General features: G+C 45.1%; 1 protein-coding gene across 1 annotated transcript in view; it reads right to left on the minus strand.

Annotated features, from left to right (window-relative positions):
• PIDD1 (p53-induced death domain protein 1) overlaps window positions 1-21,396 on the minus strand; it is a 77,273-nt gene that overhangs the window by 12,129 nt on the left and 43,748 nt on the right. Inside the window, exons 10-11 of the mRNA XM_082269851.1 lie at window positions 17,037-17,187; window positions 1,664-1,787 (exon numbers count right to left, since the gene is read on the minus strand). Of these exons, the coding sequence (XP_082125977.1) occupies window positions 1,664-1,787; window positions 17,037-17,187 (275 nt within the window). The remainder of the gene's footprint in view (window positions 1-1,663; window positions 1,788-17,036; window positions 17,188-21,396) is intronic.

Consider the following 21,396-nt stretch of genomic DNA (forward strand, 5'->3'; position numbering starts at 1 on the left):
ACAATGTTGTTTGTACTGACTTGCTGCCATGAACCATCTTGCCACAGCTCCCAGAAACGACAATCCCTATGCACCTTCAATTTTTTTTTTTTTATATATATTTTTACATATTGTACCCTTGTTCTTTAAGTACCATAAGGGTTATTTCCCCGTTCCCTCCTTTTTCTCCCCCTTTTTTCGGCCTACTTGCATACTGTATTAATCATTTAGTATCTCATTGTAGATTCGTGCATATATACATCTCACATTTGCTCCTGATGAGTGAACATATTCACAAAACTCGTAGAGCTGTTTGGGATGCAAAGTTCCAACTATCATGTGTTTATCCCTAGATTACTTTTATGAAATATAATTTTTAATCATTATTAATCCCATTGTTTTATGTTGCTGCTAGACTAGAAAAACACTTTGATATCAGTATGTGCAATCATGTTATGTTTTGAAACAATATGTAGACATTTATATATTAATTATATGTTATCTACCAGCAATCATTTGTTAATATTGATATTACTATGTTATGATGTTATGTGTATATTGATGAATTAAATGTGATGCTATATATTTTTATTGTGTCATGATCTTGTGTGTACATATATTAATTATGTATGTGAGTTTATTAACGTATCAAATTCTCTTGGATTGCACCCGCGGGTTTCATTTAAAGTCACAATCTCCCCTTGTTTTTATTCTATTTGCCCTAGGGATGTAGGTATATGACCCTACCTTGTCATTTCCTCATTTAAAGCGGAGTTCCGGCCACAAAATCGACATAACCGATTTTGTGGCCACCCGCTTGCTTTTCCCCACCTGAAACAGAATTGGATAGTTAGGATATTTTTTTTTTTTTACTTACCTTGTAATTGTAGAAAGAAATACTCACCTGTCTTCCACTTCCTCCCTCGGCGGCCGTGGCCTGCGCCGTCACTTCCGGTTTGCAATGATTCCTGGGAGCTGAACGTCATCGCTCCCAGGAATCAATGCGACGGCACCGGCCCCGCTCGTCACTTCCGGTGCGACGCCGCATTCCTTGCTAAACAGCTTCTGGGCATGCCCAGAAGCTGTGGAGGAATGCGGCGCCGCACCGGAAGTGACGAGAGGGGCCGGTGAAGGCGCATTCTGGGAGAAGAAGACGCGGAAGAGGACGCAGAAGAGGATCGCGCTGGCTTCAGCTGCCCACATCAGAGATGGCAACGCTGGAGAAGAAATTTTAAAAGTGAGTATTTCTTCTTGCAGGTAAGTGCGAACCGGGACAGATCAGAGGCTAGCCATTGTGGAATGTACTAGCCCTGACTGTCCGGGGGTATTTTTATTGAAAAAATGTTTTTGTGGCCGGAACTCCGCTTTAAAGTCCTGATCAATTTCCCTCCTCCTCTTTTTTCTTCAGTATTTTCCCGAATCATGTTACAGCTAAGCTCTGTTCACTCATGCTATTGAAACGTCCCTCTTTTTTGTTCTTTGTAAGCTGTGACATGCTGTCATCAGGGTGTAGAATCTAGGACTGTATTCAACCTCAGCGATTGCAATGAAATTCGGTTAAATGCAGTGCTTTCATGAACATCATTTCATGAGGTGTGAATGGAGGGAATCCCCAGTTTCCTCACCAGGTTCTGTTTTGGAGGGGGATACAAATGATAGAATCCATAGCTCAAACACATTGTACCTGAATGCAGCTTTAGCCCCTGTTCAAATGTAGCAAAGAACTGTTCCCCTTCTACAAGTTCTACTAGGTCAGAGGGCTCAGGGCCTTTATATCTATCTCGCAGCTTCTTCACCGTAGTGTCCACCTGAGGAAAGATGTAAAACATTATAAATGCTTGAAGGAAATAAAGCTAAATAAGGTTGAACTATAAAGTTTAATTTTAAGTTAGTTAAGTTTGAAGTTTAATTGTCCTTTTACAGTTGTATATCCCTTCATGTATTTTCAGGTAGTGTCTGAATCCTTTTTTCAGCTGAAGAGAAAACTAACAAAATCCTGCAGTGGGTTACTGGAACTAACCTCAAATAGTGAAAGTAGAGCATCAGAACCAGGTCATAGAAGTGCTTTCAATTTTCCACTTAAATTTAACTTTGAACAGGGTCTCACATATTTAATGCACTCCCATTCACCTACCAACTCTGAGAAAACCCCCCCCCCCAATACTACTGCGACTTCTCCCCCCCCCCCCTTTCTGCCACAATGCAGTGCACTGTATTAGTGTGGTCAATGTCTAGGCCCAAACTACTGTATGTGTCAGTAGGTTCCATAGCTCTAAGTAAACTCCTTCCTGGATGATTTGGTTCTTACACAGGCATTTTTTTTTTACTTGGCTCTAGCAGGCAAACAAGAATTGAGGGAGTGCAGGAATTGTAAAAGAAATTAGGGGAGGAAATGGGCTATAAGGCAAACCTTATATTACTTTGCCTTGAATGGACAAAGTATGGGTCCACAGTAAACCTAGACTTTATATCAGAAACACATGCATTATTATGTAGTTATGCATAGTCAGAACTTAAACGGGAAAGCTTTACAAAACGAACACAAAAAGTAATCTAGAGAGTTTATTCCATTAGAAGTGAAAAAAAAAAACATGACAAGGTTAACAGTTTGATTACAACAGATTTTCTCATAAATACCCTTTGTAGGCACATGCTTTCACCATCCTAAATCCACAACATGCAACAGGTTAGAAAAAGACTCTGCTAAACCTAAATGATCCCAATAAATAAATTATTGTAAATCTGAAAAACAACCTTTTCTGAGAAAACACTGCTTAGGGATAGAACACCAAGGCACATATGCAATAATTAAAAAACAGATCCCATGTGTGGCCACTTCTCCAACTTGCCATAGCTGAACAAAAACAAGGTATTGTCGTAGCTCATTTCCCTTAGGAGCATATATTACTAATAAAGCCGTGGCACTCTACTTGAACACCACTAGTCCAGGGCTTGTGATATTTCTGGCTATATCCTGTTCTGAACACTCTGAACCCTGACTCTGACCTTAGATAGCCTGCCTTGACCCTAGCCTGTTCCTTGAACACTCGATTCTCTGCTGCAGATTATGCTTCATCTCCTGCCTGTCCTGACCTCTGCCTGTTCCTTATCTTCTGCCTGTCTAAGATCACCTTTTCCCCATGGACCTGGTTACAACATACTCACCAGTAGGGATGGGGTGGATGTTCGAGACAAACACCCGGGCGCTCAAAGGCAAGTTCACCTGCCGATGACCGCCCTATAATGCACTGCACAATTGCAGTGCCTTAAGTGCTTGTGATTGGCCAAAGCATGCACCTGACCTGTATGCTTTGGCAAAGCTGTATTTGGCAAGGCAAAGCTGTATGCTTTTGGCCAATCACAGCACAATGTCCTGTCAGAGCCATGATTGGCCAAAGGCAATGTGCCTTTAGCTAATCATGGCTCAGGGGCTAAGTTCACACCCCACACTATATAAGGCTGCTGTTTGTACAGCAGCCGTGTATAGTGTGTGATAATAGAGATTAGGCAGGTAGTTAATGGCTAGTGTGTTGAGTTTGTTTAGTGCAGTCGGTTTAGTGTTCAGGTTATACAGCACTTTTAAAATGTATGGATATGTTGTAGTCCTGGGTCCCCTGTCAGTGCTCCCCAAGTTTTGTGTCCCTGTCACTTATAGTTTGTGAGCAGTGCCATGTCAAGCTGACCAAGATTTCCCATAGATGCCAATAATAAAGACCGCAAGCAGTGCCATGTCAGACTGACCAATATTTCCCATAGATGCCAATGAGCACTGAAAGCTGAAAATTGGTCTGAGCAGGAAGGGGTGCCCTGTATTGAAGTGGTTATGGGAAACCCTATGAAAGAGTGAAAAAAAAAAAAAAAACTGCATGGGGTCCCCCCAAAATCTATACCAGAACCTTATTCGAGCATGCAGCCTAGCATGACAGGATGGGGGGCGAGCGCCCCCCCCTCCTGAACCATACCAGCCCGCTTACCCTCAACATGGGGAGGGTAATTTGGGGTACCCCCCAAAGCAGCAGGTCCCCATGTTGATGGGGACAAGGGCCTCTTCCAGACAACCCTGGGCTGTGGTTGTGGGGGTCTGCGGGTGGGGGGCTTATCGAAATCTGGAAGCCACCTTTAACCACTTTACGACCAGCGATGTAGACCTACGACGGCTGGCTTTGCTTGGTTGTACCGGGTGATGCCTCTAGATAGAGGCATCACCCCAGTACCGTTTTTTAGAGTCGACGGTCGGCATTAGGGCGGTAACGACCGATGCGGCTCGGGAACCGCTCGATCGTTACCCCGGCGAGCGGGAGGGGACGCCCCTCCCGCCGCCTTCCGCGGCTTTGCCCGGGTCTCCTGTCCCACCAGGCGACCCGAGCACCCAGCCGGCATATCTGCCCCCTGGATGGAGTCCCGATCAAAGCCGGAAGCGGTGACGTAACTCGGAGGCGGCGTCCATGACGTCACGTCCCGGTTACTCTGCAGGTGGCAGATTCAAAAAACGAGTGTATTCAAAAATGCCGTTTTCGGCGTTTTGAATGCATGGAAATGTAGTGGAGGGGTCGAGGGTCTTTTAGACCCTCGATCCCTCAATAAAGAGTACCTGTAACTGCATATTGCTGTCACAAGGGATCTTTACATTGCTTTTGACAGCAATAAAAGTGATCAGATTTTTTTTTTTTTTTTTTAAAACCTGTATTAAAATAAAATAAAATAAATAAATAAATAGGAAAAAAAATAAATAAAATTTTGCCGCCCCTGTCGCCGTTAGCTCGCTAATGAAAGAAATTGTATATGGAAGTCGCGCCGCAAATCGCTGTTCAAACCACACATGTGAGGTATCGCCGCGATCGCCAGAGTGTGAGCAATAATTTTTAAAAAAGAGCTACACTCTAACTCTAAACTGGTAACCGTTAAAAATTTTTAAACCGTCGCCTATGGAGATTTTTATTGACCGTAGTTTGTCGCCATTCCGCGGGTGTGCGCAATTTTAAACCATAACATGTTGGGTATCTATTTACTTGGTGTGACATCATCTTTCACAATATACAAAAAAATGGGCTAACTTTACTGTTTAGTTTTTTTTAAATGCAGTGAAATTTGATTTTGCGTAATTTTTCCAAAATAATGGCGTTTGAAAGACCGCTGCGCAAATAGCGCGTGACAAAAAATATTGCAATGACCGCCATTTTATTCTCCAGAGTCTTTGCTAAAAAATGTTTGGGGGTTTTAAGTAGTTTTCTAGCAAAAAACACTGATTTAAACTTGTAAACAAAAAGTGTCAAAAATAGGCTTGGTGGTAAAGTGGTTAAAAAGGGGGCCCCCAGATCATGGCCCCTCCCCTAGGTGAATGGGTATCAGATACATCATACCCCTACCCATTAACCAAAAAAGTGTACAAAAAAAAAAATAAACACAAAAGAGTTTTTAACAAGTCCTTTATTCAAAAATAAAAATAAAAAAATAGTGTCCCTCGATGTAAATCCATCGTCAATCACGATGCCCGCTGCACCCGAAAAATAGAAAAAATTTCAAAGACGCTTTCTGCCTTTTCTGAGGCATCCTGCAGATGACACTCTTCAGCTTTGACAGCTGTTTTATAGGAAAGGGGTGGGGCCACCCGGGTACATCACCCAGTGGCACCGCCTACTTCTGACATCAGATGGCATCGGTGCACGCCGGGGGCACTACAAAGCACCCTCCCCATATTGAGGGCAAGCGGCCTGGTATGGTTCAGGAGGGGGGGGGGGGCACTCGCTCGTCTTGCCAGGCTGCATGCTTGGATAAGGGTCTGGTATGAATTCTGGGGGGGACCCCACGCTGTTTTTTATTTCAGTTTTGGCAAAGGGCTTGGTATGGACTGGGGGGGGGGAGACCCTACACTGTTTTATTATCTGTATTGCCAGGAGCCAACAATACATTACAGCCGCGAGCAAGTTTAAATTACATTTTTTCCTTTAGAAATGTCTGTATTGCTGCAACAGGCTACATACATCATACAGATGCGCCACTTTACCGGCACATTAACCACTTGCTGACCGCCAACAGTAATATTACTGCGGCAGTGCGTCTCCCCTGCGTCCATTCACGTAGTACTACATGACTGGAGTGGATGTGATTCCGGCGGCGCACGCGCACCGCCTGAGCCACGCTCCCGCTGTGTTTAGACACAGCGGGAGGTGGGCCACGGGAGGAGAGGTGGCGATTGCCGCCTTCTTCCCTCGATCTTCCGGGAAACGGTGAGAAGACCCGCCTGCTTATGTAAACAAAGCAGGCAGATCTTCTGTGAGACAGGCAGTGACAGATCAGCAGTTTCAGCTGGTCATTAAGGGGGCAAATCCTTCTGGGGCTAAAGTGGTTGAGGGGACCCCCCAGGCACTATATTTAAAGGATTTTTATTTTTATTGTTTCACTTCAGGCATTATTAAAATCACTGCTCCTGTAAAAACAATTGTTTAAAATTTTTTTTATTGCATTGATACATGTCCCTCAGGACAGTATCTGGGTCCCCTACAATTGTTCACACCCATGCGATCCGATTCCTGTCCGAATTTACAGTTTGCACTGTGATCTGTGAACCGATCTGGGGGTGTCATTAACTTTGTATTGACACCTGCAGCGGTTCGCAGAGGGCAATGTGAACTGCCTGCAAAGGAGATGTGATGCGGAAACCTGCACTAGAATCGCGCTTGTTCCCGCATTGCATATGCGTGAACCCAGGCTAAGGGAAAAGGGCTGCTGGTGAGTGAAGGTGTCCAAGAGAGGTATTCCCCTCCGTTTTGTGCAGATTTCCTTTCACTTCCTGTTGCCGATCTGTGACTGGTGAGACATGAAATGTCTTCAATGTGACACAGAGCATAAATAAAAATCAAGAGGTTTTAACCCTTCTTTGCTATATATATATATATATATATATATATTAGGGATCGACCAATATCAGTTTTCATTGCTGATACCGATACCGATATTTTGGCCATCGCATATCGGTATGGGCTGATATTTTGTACATTTAAAGTTTTGAAAAATAAAGACAATTTTTGACACAAATCTGGTACTGAACATGTTAATTTTTGTTTAATGCTTAATGGCTGGCTTGCTGGCACCCTGTGGTGGGTGGCTGTCTGGCACCCTATGGTGGGTGGCTGGCTGGCTGGCACCCCGTGGTGGGTGGCTGGCTGTCTGGCACCCTGTGGTGGGTGGCTGGCTGTCTGGCACCCTGTGGCGGGTGGCTGGCTTGCTGGCACCCTGTGGTGGATGGCTGGCTGGCCGGCACCCTGTGGTGGGTGGCTCGCTGGCTGGCTGGCACCCTGTGGTGGGTGGCTGGGTTGCTGGCACCCTGTGGTGGATGGCTGGCTGGCTGGCACCCTGTGGGGGGCGGCTGGCTGTCTGGCACCCTGTAGTGGGTGGCTGGCACCTTGTGGTGGCTGGCTGGCTGTCACAGGGGATGTGGGTGGCTGGCTGGTACAGGGAGATATAAATCTGGATATGATAATTTTAAATATAATGCACAAAACTGGTAAAAGTTTACTTTAAATGTAATTGTAATGCCTTATATTACCTCCAGTCTATCAGTCTCCACCTTCTCCGGGTTCAGATGTTGATCTTCCCTGTCACAGAGTGATCTTTTTTAAAACAACAAATATGTTATACTTACTTGCTCTGTGCAATGGTTTTGCACAGAGCAGCCTTAATTCTCCTCTTCTGGGGTCCCCCACCGACCCCTCTGGCTCCTCCTGCCTTCAGAATGCCCCAGTAGCAAAGTATAGTACAGAGTGCCCCTATAGCAAGGTAAAAAAAGCTTCTGCTTTTAGAACCACTCACTTACTGCCCAGAACTACATGTCCCATGGGGTATTGCTCCTCACATATTTACATTCACAAGTTCTCAGGCACTTACTCACATGTATAGATGGTGTACTGAGCTGTATGTGTGCTGCACTGTGTCTTCTGTTATGTATGAACAGTGTACTGAGCTGTATGTGTGCTTCACTGTATTTCCTGATATGTAAACAAATAATGCATTCTGTATGCAGGCCAACTAATTGAGAGGCAAGGGGAGAGAAATCAATCTGAGCAGAAGTGGGAACAGGTACCTACTCCCCCCCCCCCCAAAAAAAAGTGCCATTTGGGGAAGAGGAGGGGGAGGAGGCCTAAAGCAGAACTTCCCCTTTTGGGTGGCGCTCCACTTTAATTATGACTTCTATATATCTTGTAATGTGGCATCGTCCCAGAGTCCAAAGAATAAAGGGGCTAAAATAATTCTGAGCCTCCATACTAACACTCAACTTTCGTTCTCTCTCACCCCCACTCACATCAGCCCCCAAAGTGAAGAAAGGAAGTCCTTTGTAATCTCTGAGTTGTTCTAACTAGATTTTAAAGAGGACTGATGGCTGCCCCCCTTCATTATGGCTAACCCCACCCCCTTCATTATGACCAGTTGATGGGCCATTCACATTCTCCTGCATTCTTGGAAATACTGGGTTTTTTACTTCCAGTGGATAGAATTACAACCAGTTTTGACAGCCAACCCTGCTGGGCTACAGAACTCCATCTACCCCTCATTCCTCTCGCATACATTGATTTCATTGCCCAGCAAAACAATTCTGCTGCATTGACTCTAGATTCTGCCCACACACTGTGTGTAGGAATGGGCTCTTGGGATATGTAGCTATGGGGGCAGATATGAATTGTAAAAATAATTTTTGTCCTGCTTCGTTCCCATTTCAGTAAAAAAAAGAACCAATAAAGGCACCATCGGGCTGAGTTTCGTTTAATATGACAGCTGGTGTACAATGGGGGTAATAGGAATTCAGCAGATCCTTGAATACACGAGGAGCAAGCATACATTTTTTTTACAATGCAGTTGTTCTATATGCAGAACAGAATACTTGTGATTTATAGCAATAGGTCTGTAAATATACATATTGATTTAGTAGTAGAGTTCTCCTTTAACGGGCACTAGCAGTTACAAATATAACTTTTGCCTCTCATTCTTGTAAAGAAGGTTGAAAGAAATCCATACACATGCAGATAGTAGTTTCCTGGCATAAAAACATAAAATGACCAAACCATTCACAAGTTTCTGATCAAGCACCATCTTGTACCATACCCCAATCTAGGCTATAGTAAGACAACTAGCTAATATCTATATTATCACAAAGTGTGAATTCAGAAAGATGCGCTCTAATATTTCTAGTCATATGCATTTATTTAGTAAAGGTGTAGAAACCGTTCACTTTACAAAAGTAAAAGCGAGTTCACTTCAAATACATAATCATCTGCAAGGGAGCTTTAAAAAACAAGATGATTTTACTCACAGGACTGGGTGACTGAAGTGAATTTCATAATATTTACTGAGATAAAAGGACAATTTAGGCTGGCCATACATGTTCAACTTTTGTTGTACAATTTTCTGTCAGATCTACCACAAACCACATAATGTCAAGAGGTCAAAGCTAAACAACACATTCACTTGTATCCAATTAGGCAGGCCTTCGTACTACATACTTGAAGGTAAATTTCAAGAAAATCGGACAGAAAACTGAAAGAAAATTGTATCCTGTATGGCCAGCCTAAATTCTATGGTAGTGAAAGAGATGTAGCATTCCTGAATTGATCAATCATGTTTTTTTTTCTTTTTTACATAGCTTTACTGCATTCAGTAAGCCAAGTGAAAATGTTCTTCTCCTTTAGTGCTGTAAATCAACCCCACTATGTTAGTTAAGACAAAGAAGGCACCACAAGTCCAACCAGAAAAGGCATGCAAAAAATCCCACATGCTTGTACCTAGCTTCATCTAGCTGTGGATTTTCACTTGATGGGATCATAAAATCTTTTGTGAGATTCAGTTCAGAGCACAATTCACAAATTTGTACAATTACTGTAAGTCTGCTAACTTTTACATGTTCCACTGAAGCTGAAAGAGACAGCAAATAACTTTAAGGGCCCATTCACACACCCAAAACATCCCAGGCTTCCAACTCACGACAATGGATAAAAAATACAAACTTGAACCTACTTTATGCAGTGCACCAAAATGCATGTACATTAATTGGGATGCATTCTACAAGTAACATAGTGCAGGTGCATTGCCATGTATGTAAGTAACGCAAATACCACAACGCACAAATAGAAACAGGCCCTTAATCATTGGTTGATAATTATTTATTTTGGGGCAGTACACGTTAACACGCTGTTTGTTGTATATGTGTGTTTAACTGCATGTATTATTATTATTATTATTACCAGATATTCGAAACTGACAGATATTTGGCCTCCCTTGAAGGGCCTTAAAAAGATATGTGAAACATAAAACCCCATTGAAAGAATACTATTGTGTATATACCAAAAGAACATTTTTGAGAGATTTTTGAAATGTTTCCCTACAAAAAACTTTTTGTAACAATTTTTTTTGCAACTGTCACGTTTTACATGTTGCTACCTCATATTTCCATTATTGTAGTACATACTGTATACTGTACATCTTTGTAGATTCTACCTCTGGTGTCTGTCTGGGTTTCTTTGCAAATGCAGAGATTAAATCTTTGCCACACAAAGTGCCTGATTTATTTAAAGTGGTATTAAACCCAAACCCAACCCAAACAAAATTGGATTTTTGTCTTACCGTAAATTTCTTTTCCCTGATGTTCATTGACAGACACAGTTCAAGAATCTTCTTAACCATTTGGTTATGCTGCCCCCTACAGGAGTAGGACACTAGGCAGGAAAAAGCTTTACCACGCCTCTTCAGCAGTCCCAGGGGATATACTCACACACTGCATTCTATAGGCATTCAGTTTTGTTGCAAGCAGTGTCAGTGTCAGAAGAAAAAAAAAACAACTCAATAGAGGAGTGGGTGCTGTGTCCGTCAATGAACATCACAGAAAAGGATTTTACGTTAAGACAAAAATCCAATTTTCTCTTTTGTTCATTGACGGAAACAGCTCCAGAATCTTCTGGAGCTGTGTCCATCCCAAAGCAGTGTTAAGCATGAGGGGGTGGGAAAAACACAAAAGAGAAAATTCCCAAAAGGCTAAACCTAGCCAACCAGGTAACATGGAGCTCAAGCAGGAACAACTGGAGCTCATCTGAACAAAATACACCCTCAAAGAGGTCCAGGTCCTTTCAGACAACGGCCTGCAAAACCTTGCGACCTTCATCTGGAAAAGGTCCATCTGTAAGGACTAACAGTAAGGCTGATTTTCTAAATGACTCAGTTGCCACAAGGTACACTCTGACGCCCGACCAACATCCAGAGAGTGCAAGGCAATCCCTGTAGGATGTTTAGACATAGGACACAGGGATAGCAACATAATGCGTTCATTCAGACAGAAACCAGAAACAACCTTAGGAAGGAAAGACTGACAAGGGTGAAGCACCACTTTATCTCTGTGAGCCACCAGGTAAGGTGAATAACAAGACAACTTCGCCAGCTCCGACACCCTGCGTGCAGAAGTAATAGCCACCAAGAGGGCTACCTTATTGGACAATATAAGCAGAGGAAGCTCACAAATATTTTTGAAACGTGGTTACTAGAGAACCGACAGCACCAAATTAAGATCCCACAGAGGCAACAGAGACCGTACTGGGGGAGTCATTTGGCGAACCCCATGCATAAAGGTGCGAACCAAAGAATGCGTAGCCAATGGACGGTAAAAAAAAGACAGTCAAGGCGGAAAACCTGGCCCATGATGGTACCCAAGGCCAGGCGCTGCTCAACCCCTTGTTGGAGGAATGCCACATTCCTAGCCACCGAAAGGGAACGGGGATGACCCCCAAGAGACACACCACGCAATGTACGTCTTCCAGGCGCGATGGTAAATCTTCCTAGAGGTAGATTTTTTAGCCTTTAACAGCGTGGGAATCACCAATTCAGACAACCCCCTATCCTTCAGCACCTGGCTTTCAACAGCCAAGCCATTAAAGCCAGCGACTGTAAAGCAGGATGGAAGATTGGCCCTTGGGCCAATAGATCTTCTCTGAGAGGAAGTCTCTAAGGGGCATCGGCGACCGGCCGTACCAGATTGGCGTACCAAGACCGGCGAGGCCAGTCTGGAGCCACTAGGATGACGTTTTAGCGGGGGAAAAGGCGTATATCAGATGATACTTGCCCCAAGGAGCCACCAGTGTGTCTGTGGCATCGGCCAGAGGCTCCCGAGACCTTGTCTCAATTTTATGTACCTTCTTGTTGAGAAGGTCCACCTCGGGAGTTCCCCACTGGAGACCCAGCTGAACCTTGGAATGCCGGCTACCTCCCGAGCCTCCAGGACACTTCTTATCATGGCACTGTCCCATTGAATCCTTACCGGGCACTCCTAAAGGCGATTTGTCCAATGAGCCAGACAAATCTTATCGCCCGAAGTTTCAGTATATTGTTCGGTAGTCTTGACTCCTCCAGAGTCCAGACCTCTTGAGCACAACCATGCCCAAAACGCCTCCCCACCCGGATAGGCTGGTTACTGTGGAGACCACCGTCCAGTACAGGGGAAGGGAGGGTTTGCCCTGTTGAAGCGCTGAAGCCACCATATCAGGGACCCTCTCGTATCCCGACTCAACAGGATCACATTATCTAGAGACTGTGGATTCTTGTCCAACTTGGCAAGAATCTCTCTTTGCAGAGGTCTCGAGTGTAACTGTGCAAATGGAACCGCCTTGAAGGTAGACACCATCAGGCACAGCACCCGTATGCAAGTCCTGAAAGATAACAGACTGCTGGACAACAGGAGCCAAATCGCATCCTGCAGCTTTTGGAGTTTTTTCCCCTAGAAGAGACACCCTGGCTGAAGCCGAGTCCAGAGTCAGACCCAGATAGTCCAACTTGGTGGACGGAACCAGAGCAGATTTTTGGAAGTTCAATTTTCAACCGAACTCCTGCAGAGTCCGTACAGTAATTTCCAGGTTGTCCTTTAGAACAGACGAAGACTCTGCTCGTAGAAGAAGAACATCCAGGTACCCAGTACCGCAATCCCCCCGCTGCCGCTACAATGCCAACACGGGGGCCAACACTTTGTGAATACCCAAGGAGCTGAGGCGAGACCAAAGGGTAATGCCATGAATTGATGATGCTCCTCGTCCACGGGAAAGCAGAGGAAACCCTGATGCCCGGCCTATATTGGAATATGAAGGTAAGCGTTCTTTGATGTGGGGATGCCACTACCGCACTAATGGACTCCATTCTGAACTTCTGTACCCACACAAAGCAGTTCAAAGCCCTGAGGTCCAGGATTAGATGTACTTTGCCTTCCTTGCTGAAAACTGTAAACAGGTTTGACTAGAAACCTTGAACAATAACCCCTTGTAGTAGAAAGTCTTGCGCCGCCTCAAAGAGACCCCGCAGGCGGTCTGAAGACAAAGGCAGTTTGGAAGGAAAGAACCTCACTGGAGGATAAGACTGAAACTCCATCTTGTAGCCGGACCGAATCAGCTCGTGGACCCCCCTGTCTTGAATCAGAGAAGTCCATGGGTCCGGAAAGAAGCGAAGACGTCCCCCCCATTTGTCTTGAGATCCTGAGAGATCCTGAGAGACAAAAAGGCCGCATTGGAGCAGAGAAAAAATGGGGTTTACATCTGCGATGAGACTCCTTGCCCCTGGCAGCCTGTGGAAGAAGAGTAGTCTTCCCCCCTATAAGACCCTTAATGATATCATCCATATCATGCGCAGTCATGGACAGCCTAGAAACGAAGGGAGCTGTATCCAGAGAGGCATCACAGACAAACTGCAACCCCTGGACCACCTGGTCCGCCAGCTCCGCACGGGCAGGGGGAAGCCGTTTCCCCTCCAGATCCTGGCACAAAAGCTTTGCCCATTCTATTAAAATCCGGGACACCAATGCCATGGTGAACATCGGCTTATGGACCGAACCGGCCACAGTAAACATGTGGCGGACCTAAGTCTTGGCTCTCCTGTCAAAGGGGTCTTTAAAAGCCGGAGACTCCTCCACCAGGTTAGAATGGATTTATTCAGCCTGGAACTTGAGAATCCACCACGGGTGGAACTGTCCACTCTTTTAACAGGAACTCTTCAAAGGGATACTGTCTAGCGAAACACTTAGGCACCGACCTACTGCATTTAGGTCACTGACTCTTTTGTCAAAATAGGCAGGAAAAGGGAATACCTTTGCCGCTTTTGGGGAGCTGCGGGTACCAAAGGGGACCGGTGCCTCCGACGCAGCAGCAGCTGCTTCCTCCATTTTTAAAGTTGCCCACAGCGATGCAATCAGTGCATCCACCAGCGCTGTTTCATGCGCAGATGCAGTAGAAAAGGAATCATCCTCACTAACAGAGCACTTGAAGTGCATGGATGCAGACTCAGTAGGGTCACTACATACTAAGCTCATCCCAAAACATAACAAACAGGAGAGACCGCTGACTGCGATCCTGCAAGGGGGCGCCGGCCAAGGGTCCACAAATGGACCACCTATAAGACCCAACAAAAAAGAAAAGGGGGTCGCCACCATAGAAGAATAAAATAACATAGCCCCCTTATAGGTAGGCCGCACCGCTGTGATGCAGACGTGCAGGCAGGGTACACCCGCTCACACAATAATGGCGGCAAGACTGTCACTAAAAGTGAAGCGGCCCCACAGCGCCTCCCAGTTCAAGGGAGGTGCCAAGCTGACCATATGGCCCAGCAGCCCGCAAGCCATAGCCTAAATTTTTGTGGGGGCCCAGCCACAAATATCATGGATCCTCAGTCCAGCAGATGCCCAAGGGGGGAGTATGGGGCGTCAGCTAGACCCACTGAGGCCACCCCCTAATGACGGCATCCAACTCGGCCACAGTCTAAATTTTGAGGGTGCCCCGCCCCAGTGAATCCGACCACCCAGGGGCCGCTTCACATAGGTTTCCGCCAATTTTAGGCCAGATCCAGCCACTTGGGGCGCATACCCGTGGTTAGTAGAATATCCGCTTTCCCAGGTCAACAACCGCTACAGTGAGCCCCGAGGACATCCCTGCCCTAGTCACCAACCCCCAGGATGGCAGGGAACCATGCTCAACCCCCCATTGCGCCCCAGAAAAAACCCGGTCAGCATCGGCAGCCTGGTCAGCAGTAACTAAAGCCAACCCCCCATAGGAGCAAGTGGCAAAGCCAGCTCAAAACTGCACACGGGGGCGAGGGTTGCTGAAAGACCCACAGTGACCGTTTAGAGGGACTGGGGGGAGGGGACCTGGGAGTCCGACCGTCCCAGGGAGGGGCCTACGTCCACCCCGAAAGACCATCAGGGGAGAAGGGGGGACACTACTTACCACACCATGGAACCGGGTGAGCACTGCTCCGGGCAGACCATTGCACCATCGGAATGGGATGCTGCGGGCCAAGAGGCATGTGCCCAAGCGAGACGTTTAACTCGCAGGCCAGCCCCCGTCCAGAGGCCTGCGCATGCTCGCTGGCCTGGACTGTGGAGATCTAGAATATCCGTCCGTCGCCCAGTCCAGCAGTTGACTGTAGTTCTCACAACAGAAAACAAAAAAAGAAGAGGAAAAAATTCAATTTAAAAAGGAAAAAAAATGCTGATTCCAGCAAGGAACTAGGTCCTTACTCCTGACTAGGCAGGAAAAAAAACTGAATGCCTATAGTAGAGTGTGGGAGTGTATCCCCTCTGACTGTCCCATAGGAGTGGTAAAGCTTTTTCCTGCCTAGTGTCCTACTTCTGTAGGGGGCAGCATAACCTAATGGTTAAGACAATTCTGGAGCTGTGTCCATAAATGAATAGAGAAATGTAATACATTCCAGCCTACCAATCATTAGACGTGGTCACTACATTTGTTTTCATTTCTTAGGCTGTTTTCACCTGGTGATCTGGCAAATAACACACCTCCTGTATTAGAGTGCCTTCATTCTGGATGAAGGAGCACAGGGGCACCTTTGGACTGCAGCATTGTTAATCTTGGGGGAGAGGAGTGTTAGATGCTCTAGCATAATTGGATACACTAAAAAAACTATGTATACTGTGTGAAATGGTTAATATATTTATTTGATCCTGCAATGTGCGCCTTTCCCATTTTAAGGTCAATAAATGTATTTTTCCCTGCAAAATAATTGTGCAGGATTATCCATGTTTAAGTCATGGAACTGGCCTGTTTTATTAGACATCCCTTCTGGGATTATTTTCTTAGTGGTCTCTGTTATCTTTTTTATGCTAGAGATTGTATTGATGGCATAATCATATGTATCTCATTAATATTTGTACTTTCCATGACTTTATGTAAAAAAAAGGAATTTAAAAAATAGATACACTAACAAATTGAATATGAACTTCAGCTAACACTTTATAAGCAGTTACAGCAAACTGTTTTTTTTTTTGTCCTTTTGTGACAAAGGTTTTACATAAAAGATGATCTTTGTAAGCACCCCTGTCCGTAGTAAATGGTTTTGTGTGAACCCTTTAAATGCTACATCAAATACTTTGGCAAGTAAAACAGTAAACAAATATGTTATTCAACTGTGTATTAGGCTTCTTTCACACGGCCGCTCCGTGTGAAAGCTCCGCTGCAGGACTTTTTTTTTTTTTTTTCACGGAGCGGATGACATTTCTGTCATCCGCTCCGTGTGCCCGCATATCATCCCATCCGTTTGCGGATGATATGCGGACATAATGTATGTCTATGGCATTGCGGATGTCAGCGGATGACACCGCTGACATACGATTTTCCTTCCTTTCCGTTTTTTGAACGGATGAAAAAATAGGGTTCTGTTCCGTTCCAAAAAACGGAACAGAACTGAAAGGAAGAAAATCGGATGTCAGCGGATGGTATTCCGCTGACATCCGCAGTGCCATTAACTTACATTATGTCCGCAAATCATCCGCAAAAAAATAGGATGATTTGCGGACAAGCGGAGCGGCCGTTTGAAAGAGCCCTTAAGCTGTTTTTTTCTAGGATTTTGCTTCAAGTAGAGAAGTGTTTTGTACTTATGTGTTAGTGATATAATTAAAAAGATGCACTGGCGTATAAATATATTCTTTGTGGAAAATAAGCCTATTTTTAACTAAAACCTTCAGTGAGGAATCTGGAAGATAAAAGGATAGCGAAATTGTGGAGTCATTTACTGTATTATGAAAGAAACATTACCTTATGTTTGGGAACGCACTGCAGCAACACTTGTTCTGGGTCTCGTTTCCTCTGCAGAGCAACAAAGTTTACTTGGTACATACGTAGTCGCTGATACACAGTTTTAGCCAACTCACCCACATAAGATTTTGTGGTATACCACAGCCAATACCTTAAAAACAAATAAATAACAAAAATCACACATACATTTTAAGAATATGTTACTGCAATATGTGTGGTTTAACATTAAAGTGGAACATATTTTTTTCATGTTTGATAGAATAGAGAAAGGCCAGAACCTTTGTCTTCTGTCTAAGATCACATTACAGGGATTCAGCCTCACTTCCTATCCCCTACAACACCTCACACTTGAGCAGAAAATGCAGCAAAATATTCCCAATGGTGCAGCAATAGCACCTTGTGGAAGTCCTGACCTTTCCCTATGATGCTATGTGTCTACTACAGTGGTTTGCAGCTTCTAGAGAGATCGCAGTGGTATGCTATATGCATAGTTACAATGCTGGTCCAACCTAACTATAAAAAATGCCAAGACCAGAATTCTTTAACTTTTAATTTGTAATTTTTTCATCAGCGGCATAGATCGATTTCTTTTCATACATCACAGGACACAGAGCCATAGTGCAGGGTGCTCTTTAGGTCCAAGGCTGTGACCCATCTAAAATAAGCGGACCCAGTCCTTGAAGGTCACCAAGACAAAGCTCGCCATGATGGGTGAAGAGTGGATTCCTGTTTCAAAACAGAATCCTGCGGCAGGACTGGTTTGTCCATTTTAAAATATTTACTTATTCAGCAAACCTTAAAACGTAAAAATTGCTAGCATAATTGCAAATATTTTATGCACTGTTTCAGAGACCATGTGCCATATGTATCTCTCCATGAGGTGGATGTTATGATTACAAGTTACATCTTGTTGTGGCTGTTATGGGATTATTGCAAAGCTTGATTTAAATCATTGGTTTGTTTGCCTGACTGTCACAGTTGACACTATTTGAGGTGATCAGCTCAGGGTAAACATAATGTGAAACAAACAAGATTCAGCCTCAACTGCTCTCACCCCATATGTTTGTTGTGGTCGCCCTGGCGCATAAGCGTCTGCATGTTCGTCTCTGCCTTGATCGCGTGTCTATGGCGTAGGCCTATATGCACACGCAGGAATCGGCGTACACCGCGTGGTGGCCGTGTTCTAACGCAAATGGCGTGCACGTGGACGCCACGTGTCACGCCGCACATGCATGAATGGGCACGTTCTGTAAGGAACTGTTTCCAACACACTAGCCTCTGTCATAGGCTGAAAGGGACACAGTGCAGCACAGCTGGGTTGCATACGTCACTGTGGGTTTATGTTACTGGCCCAAACAGGTCCTGTATCTGGGAATAATCAGTGCGGTGTGCATTAAGTTGTATAAGCTTGGCACTATCCTTAAATACACTTCCAGATAGTACCTCAAGTTTGTCTTGCTTTAAAGCAATGTCTGCCCGAAAAAGGACCCGAGGGGGGGGGGGGGGCACAGTTAGAAAAGTCAGGCCTTGAAGGTCCTAGCCATGTTTCCACTGTGTCTGCTCCTCCTGGAGAGCCAGGGGCATCTTGCCAATCTGTAGCATTACGGTTGTCAGGCATAGTAGCTACTCCTAGTACTTCTGCCGCAACCTACGTCACTAAGGACGATTTGGCTGTGGCATTGGCCAGCCCTGAGGGTAGGATTGTTGGTATCATTGCAGCATCTCAAGGGAAGAAACTTGATAGATCTCCCTCACCTGAGCCACCCCCTGAGTCAGTTCAGGATTGGGCAAAGGATATGGAAGACGTAGCTGTTGATGACCCTATAGAAGGTCAAGCTGAGTTTTCCACTTCTGGGGAGTCAGGGTCAGTGGAGTCTCTATCTGCCTCTCAGACCCAGAGATTGTTTATTCAGTCGCTTACTGAAATGGTCCAGTCTGGATACAAATTCCCTCCCCTTGGGACAGCTGAAGTCCTCTTTTTCCTCTCTAGGTTCATTGCGCCCTACTCATAGTCCTCAGACGTTTCCCATATATCCGCTCTTGAAGCAAGAAATGTATAAAGATTGGGACCATCTTTATGGATTTTTGTTCCTCCCAAAAGGTTTTCTTTATTGTATCCTATGGAGGAAATGTTTACTAAGAAATGGAATATACCCTCTGTGGATGCTTCTATTTCTGCGGTTAACAAGAGTTTAACCTGTCCTGTGGATAATGCCCAGGTTTTAAAGATTCAGCAGATAAGAAAGTGGAATCTTTATTGAAAGCCTCCTTTGCCGTTGCAGGTTCTGCAATACAACTAGCAGTAGCAGCCATAGGAGTTTGTCAGTATTTGAAAGACCGCGTGAAGCGAGTGGCCAAGACAGTTCCTTCTCAAGGAGAGTCCGTGGAAGATCTGTCAGATCTACCTCGCACTTTATGTTTTGCAGTGGATGCTCTTACGGACTCCATAAGGCAAATGTCACGATTTGCTTTGATTACAGTGCATATGCGCAGAATCCTTTAGTTAAAAAATTGGTCTGCGGAATTACCATGTAAAAAACTACTGGCTGGCTTCCCTCAGGGAGAATGCCTTTTTGGTGATGATCTGGATAAGTATACCCAAAAGATCTACCCATAAAGAGGAAGAGCAAGCGTCCTTCTTTTAAAATCCCTAGCACTCATAGTACCAGTGCTTCTACTTCCAGTCAGTGGCAACGGCCTCAACCATCTGGATCCGTAACCAAGTCTTCAGGGCAGGGTCAGAAAAAGCCCTGGGCCCAGAAATCAGCCAAGTCTTCTACTAAGCACTCTCTCTGTGAAGAGGCGCCACAGACGTGGGTGGGGGGGGGGGGGGGAGGCTGCGGCAGTTCTCAAAGGTTTGGGTGGAATCGATCCAAGACAACTGGGTTATCTCCACCATTTCACAGGGGTACAAACTGGAATCTTCGAGTGTTCCTGTATCCCCGGTTTATAAGGTCAAGTTTACCAACAGATCCCCTAGAAGGTCTCTCTTTCTGGCATTGGACCAGCTGAAGGCTCAAAAAGTGATAATAGAGGTTCCGGAGGACGAAAAGTTCAAGGGTTTTCACTCAAACCAGTTCTTAGTTCCAAACCAAACGGAGATGTGAGACCTATTCTGGATCTCAAAGCGTTAAAACAGTTTCTGAACGTTTGTACTTTCCGGATGGAGTCAATTCGTTCAGTCGTAGCCTCCCTGCAGGGAGAGAAATTTCTAGCATCCATAGACATCAAGGGTGCATATCTTCACGTGCCTATATTCCAGGCTCATCAAAGGTTCCTACGCTTTGCAATAGAGAATCATCATTTTCAGTTTGTGGCCCTGCTTTTCGGGTTAGCCACAGCTTCAAGAGTTTTCACAAAGATCCTAGCTTCAGTATTGGCTCTTCTAAGGTCCTGAGGGATAATCCTTAATACTAGTAATAATATTTATTAATAGATCGATCAGCTTCGGTTCTAAGCCAAAATGTCCTCCAGACAGTACAGTTCCTAGTACGCCTGGTTTGGATGCTGAACTTGGTAAAGTCAGCATTAGAGCTGGTCCAGCATCTGGAATATCTGGGTCTTCTTGTGGACACAGCACAGGCAAAGATATTCTTGCCAGCAAGAAGGGTCGCAGACCTGAAGGATCAGGTTCGGTGCTTAGTAAGGCAGAGATATCCTTCTATACGCCTTTGCATGATGTTACTAGGAAAGATGGTGTCTGCATTCAAGGCAACGCCCTATACTCAATTCCATGCCTGACCCTTACAGAACAACATTCTGTCAGCCTGTACCAGAAAGGTTCAGTCTCTGGACCGATCCATGTCTCTGGTATCAAGAGTAAGTCAGAGTCTAAATTGGTGGTTATTGACCAGAAATCTAGAAAAAGTGAAAACCTTTATTCCAGTGACTTGGAAATTAGTCACTACAGATGCCAGTCTCTCCGGCTGGGGAGCAGTTCTGGAGGAAGCCACTGTCCAGGGGAAATGGTCTTGGGTAGAGAAAGGTCTACATTTTGGAAATTCAAGCAGTCAGTCGGGCTTTGAAATTCTGAACGTCCAGGCTTCAGGGTCACCTTGTCTGGGTACAATCCGACAATGCCATGGCTATGGCTTATATCAACCATCAAGGAGGCACAAGGAGTCAGTCAACCCAGAAAGAGGTGGACTTCATCCTGTCTTGGGCAGAGAAGTTTGTGCCATGCCTGACAGCAGTTTTTATTCCAGGAATAGAGAACTGGCAGGCAGACTTTTTGAGTCGTCAACAGATGTTTCCGGGGGAATGGTCATTACACCCCGAGATTTTTCAATCAATCTGCCTACGCAGGGGGGGGGGGGGGTACCATTTGTAGATCTGTTGGCATCCAGGTTCAACAACAAGT

The sequence above is a fragment of the Pelophylax lessonae genome (genome assembly GCF_965119305.1).
Source record: "Pelophylax lessonae genome assembly, chromosome: 10".
Taxonomy (NCBI): domain Eukaryota; kingdom Metazoa; phylum Chordata; class Amphibia; order Anura; family Ranidae; genus Pelophylax; species Pelophylax lessonae.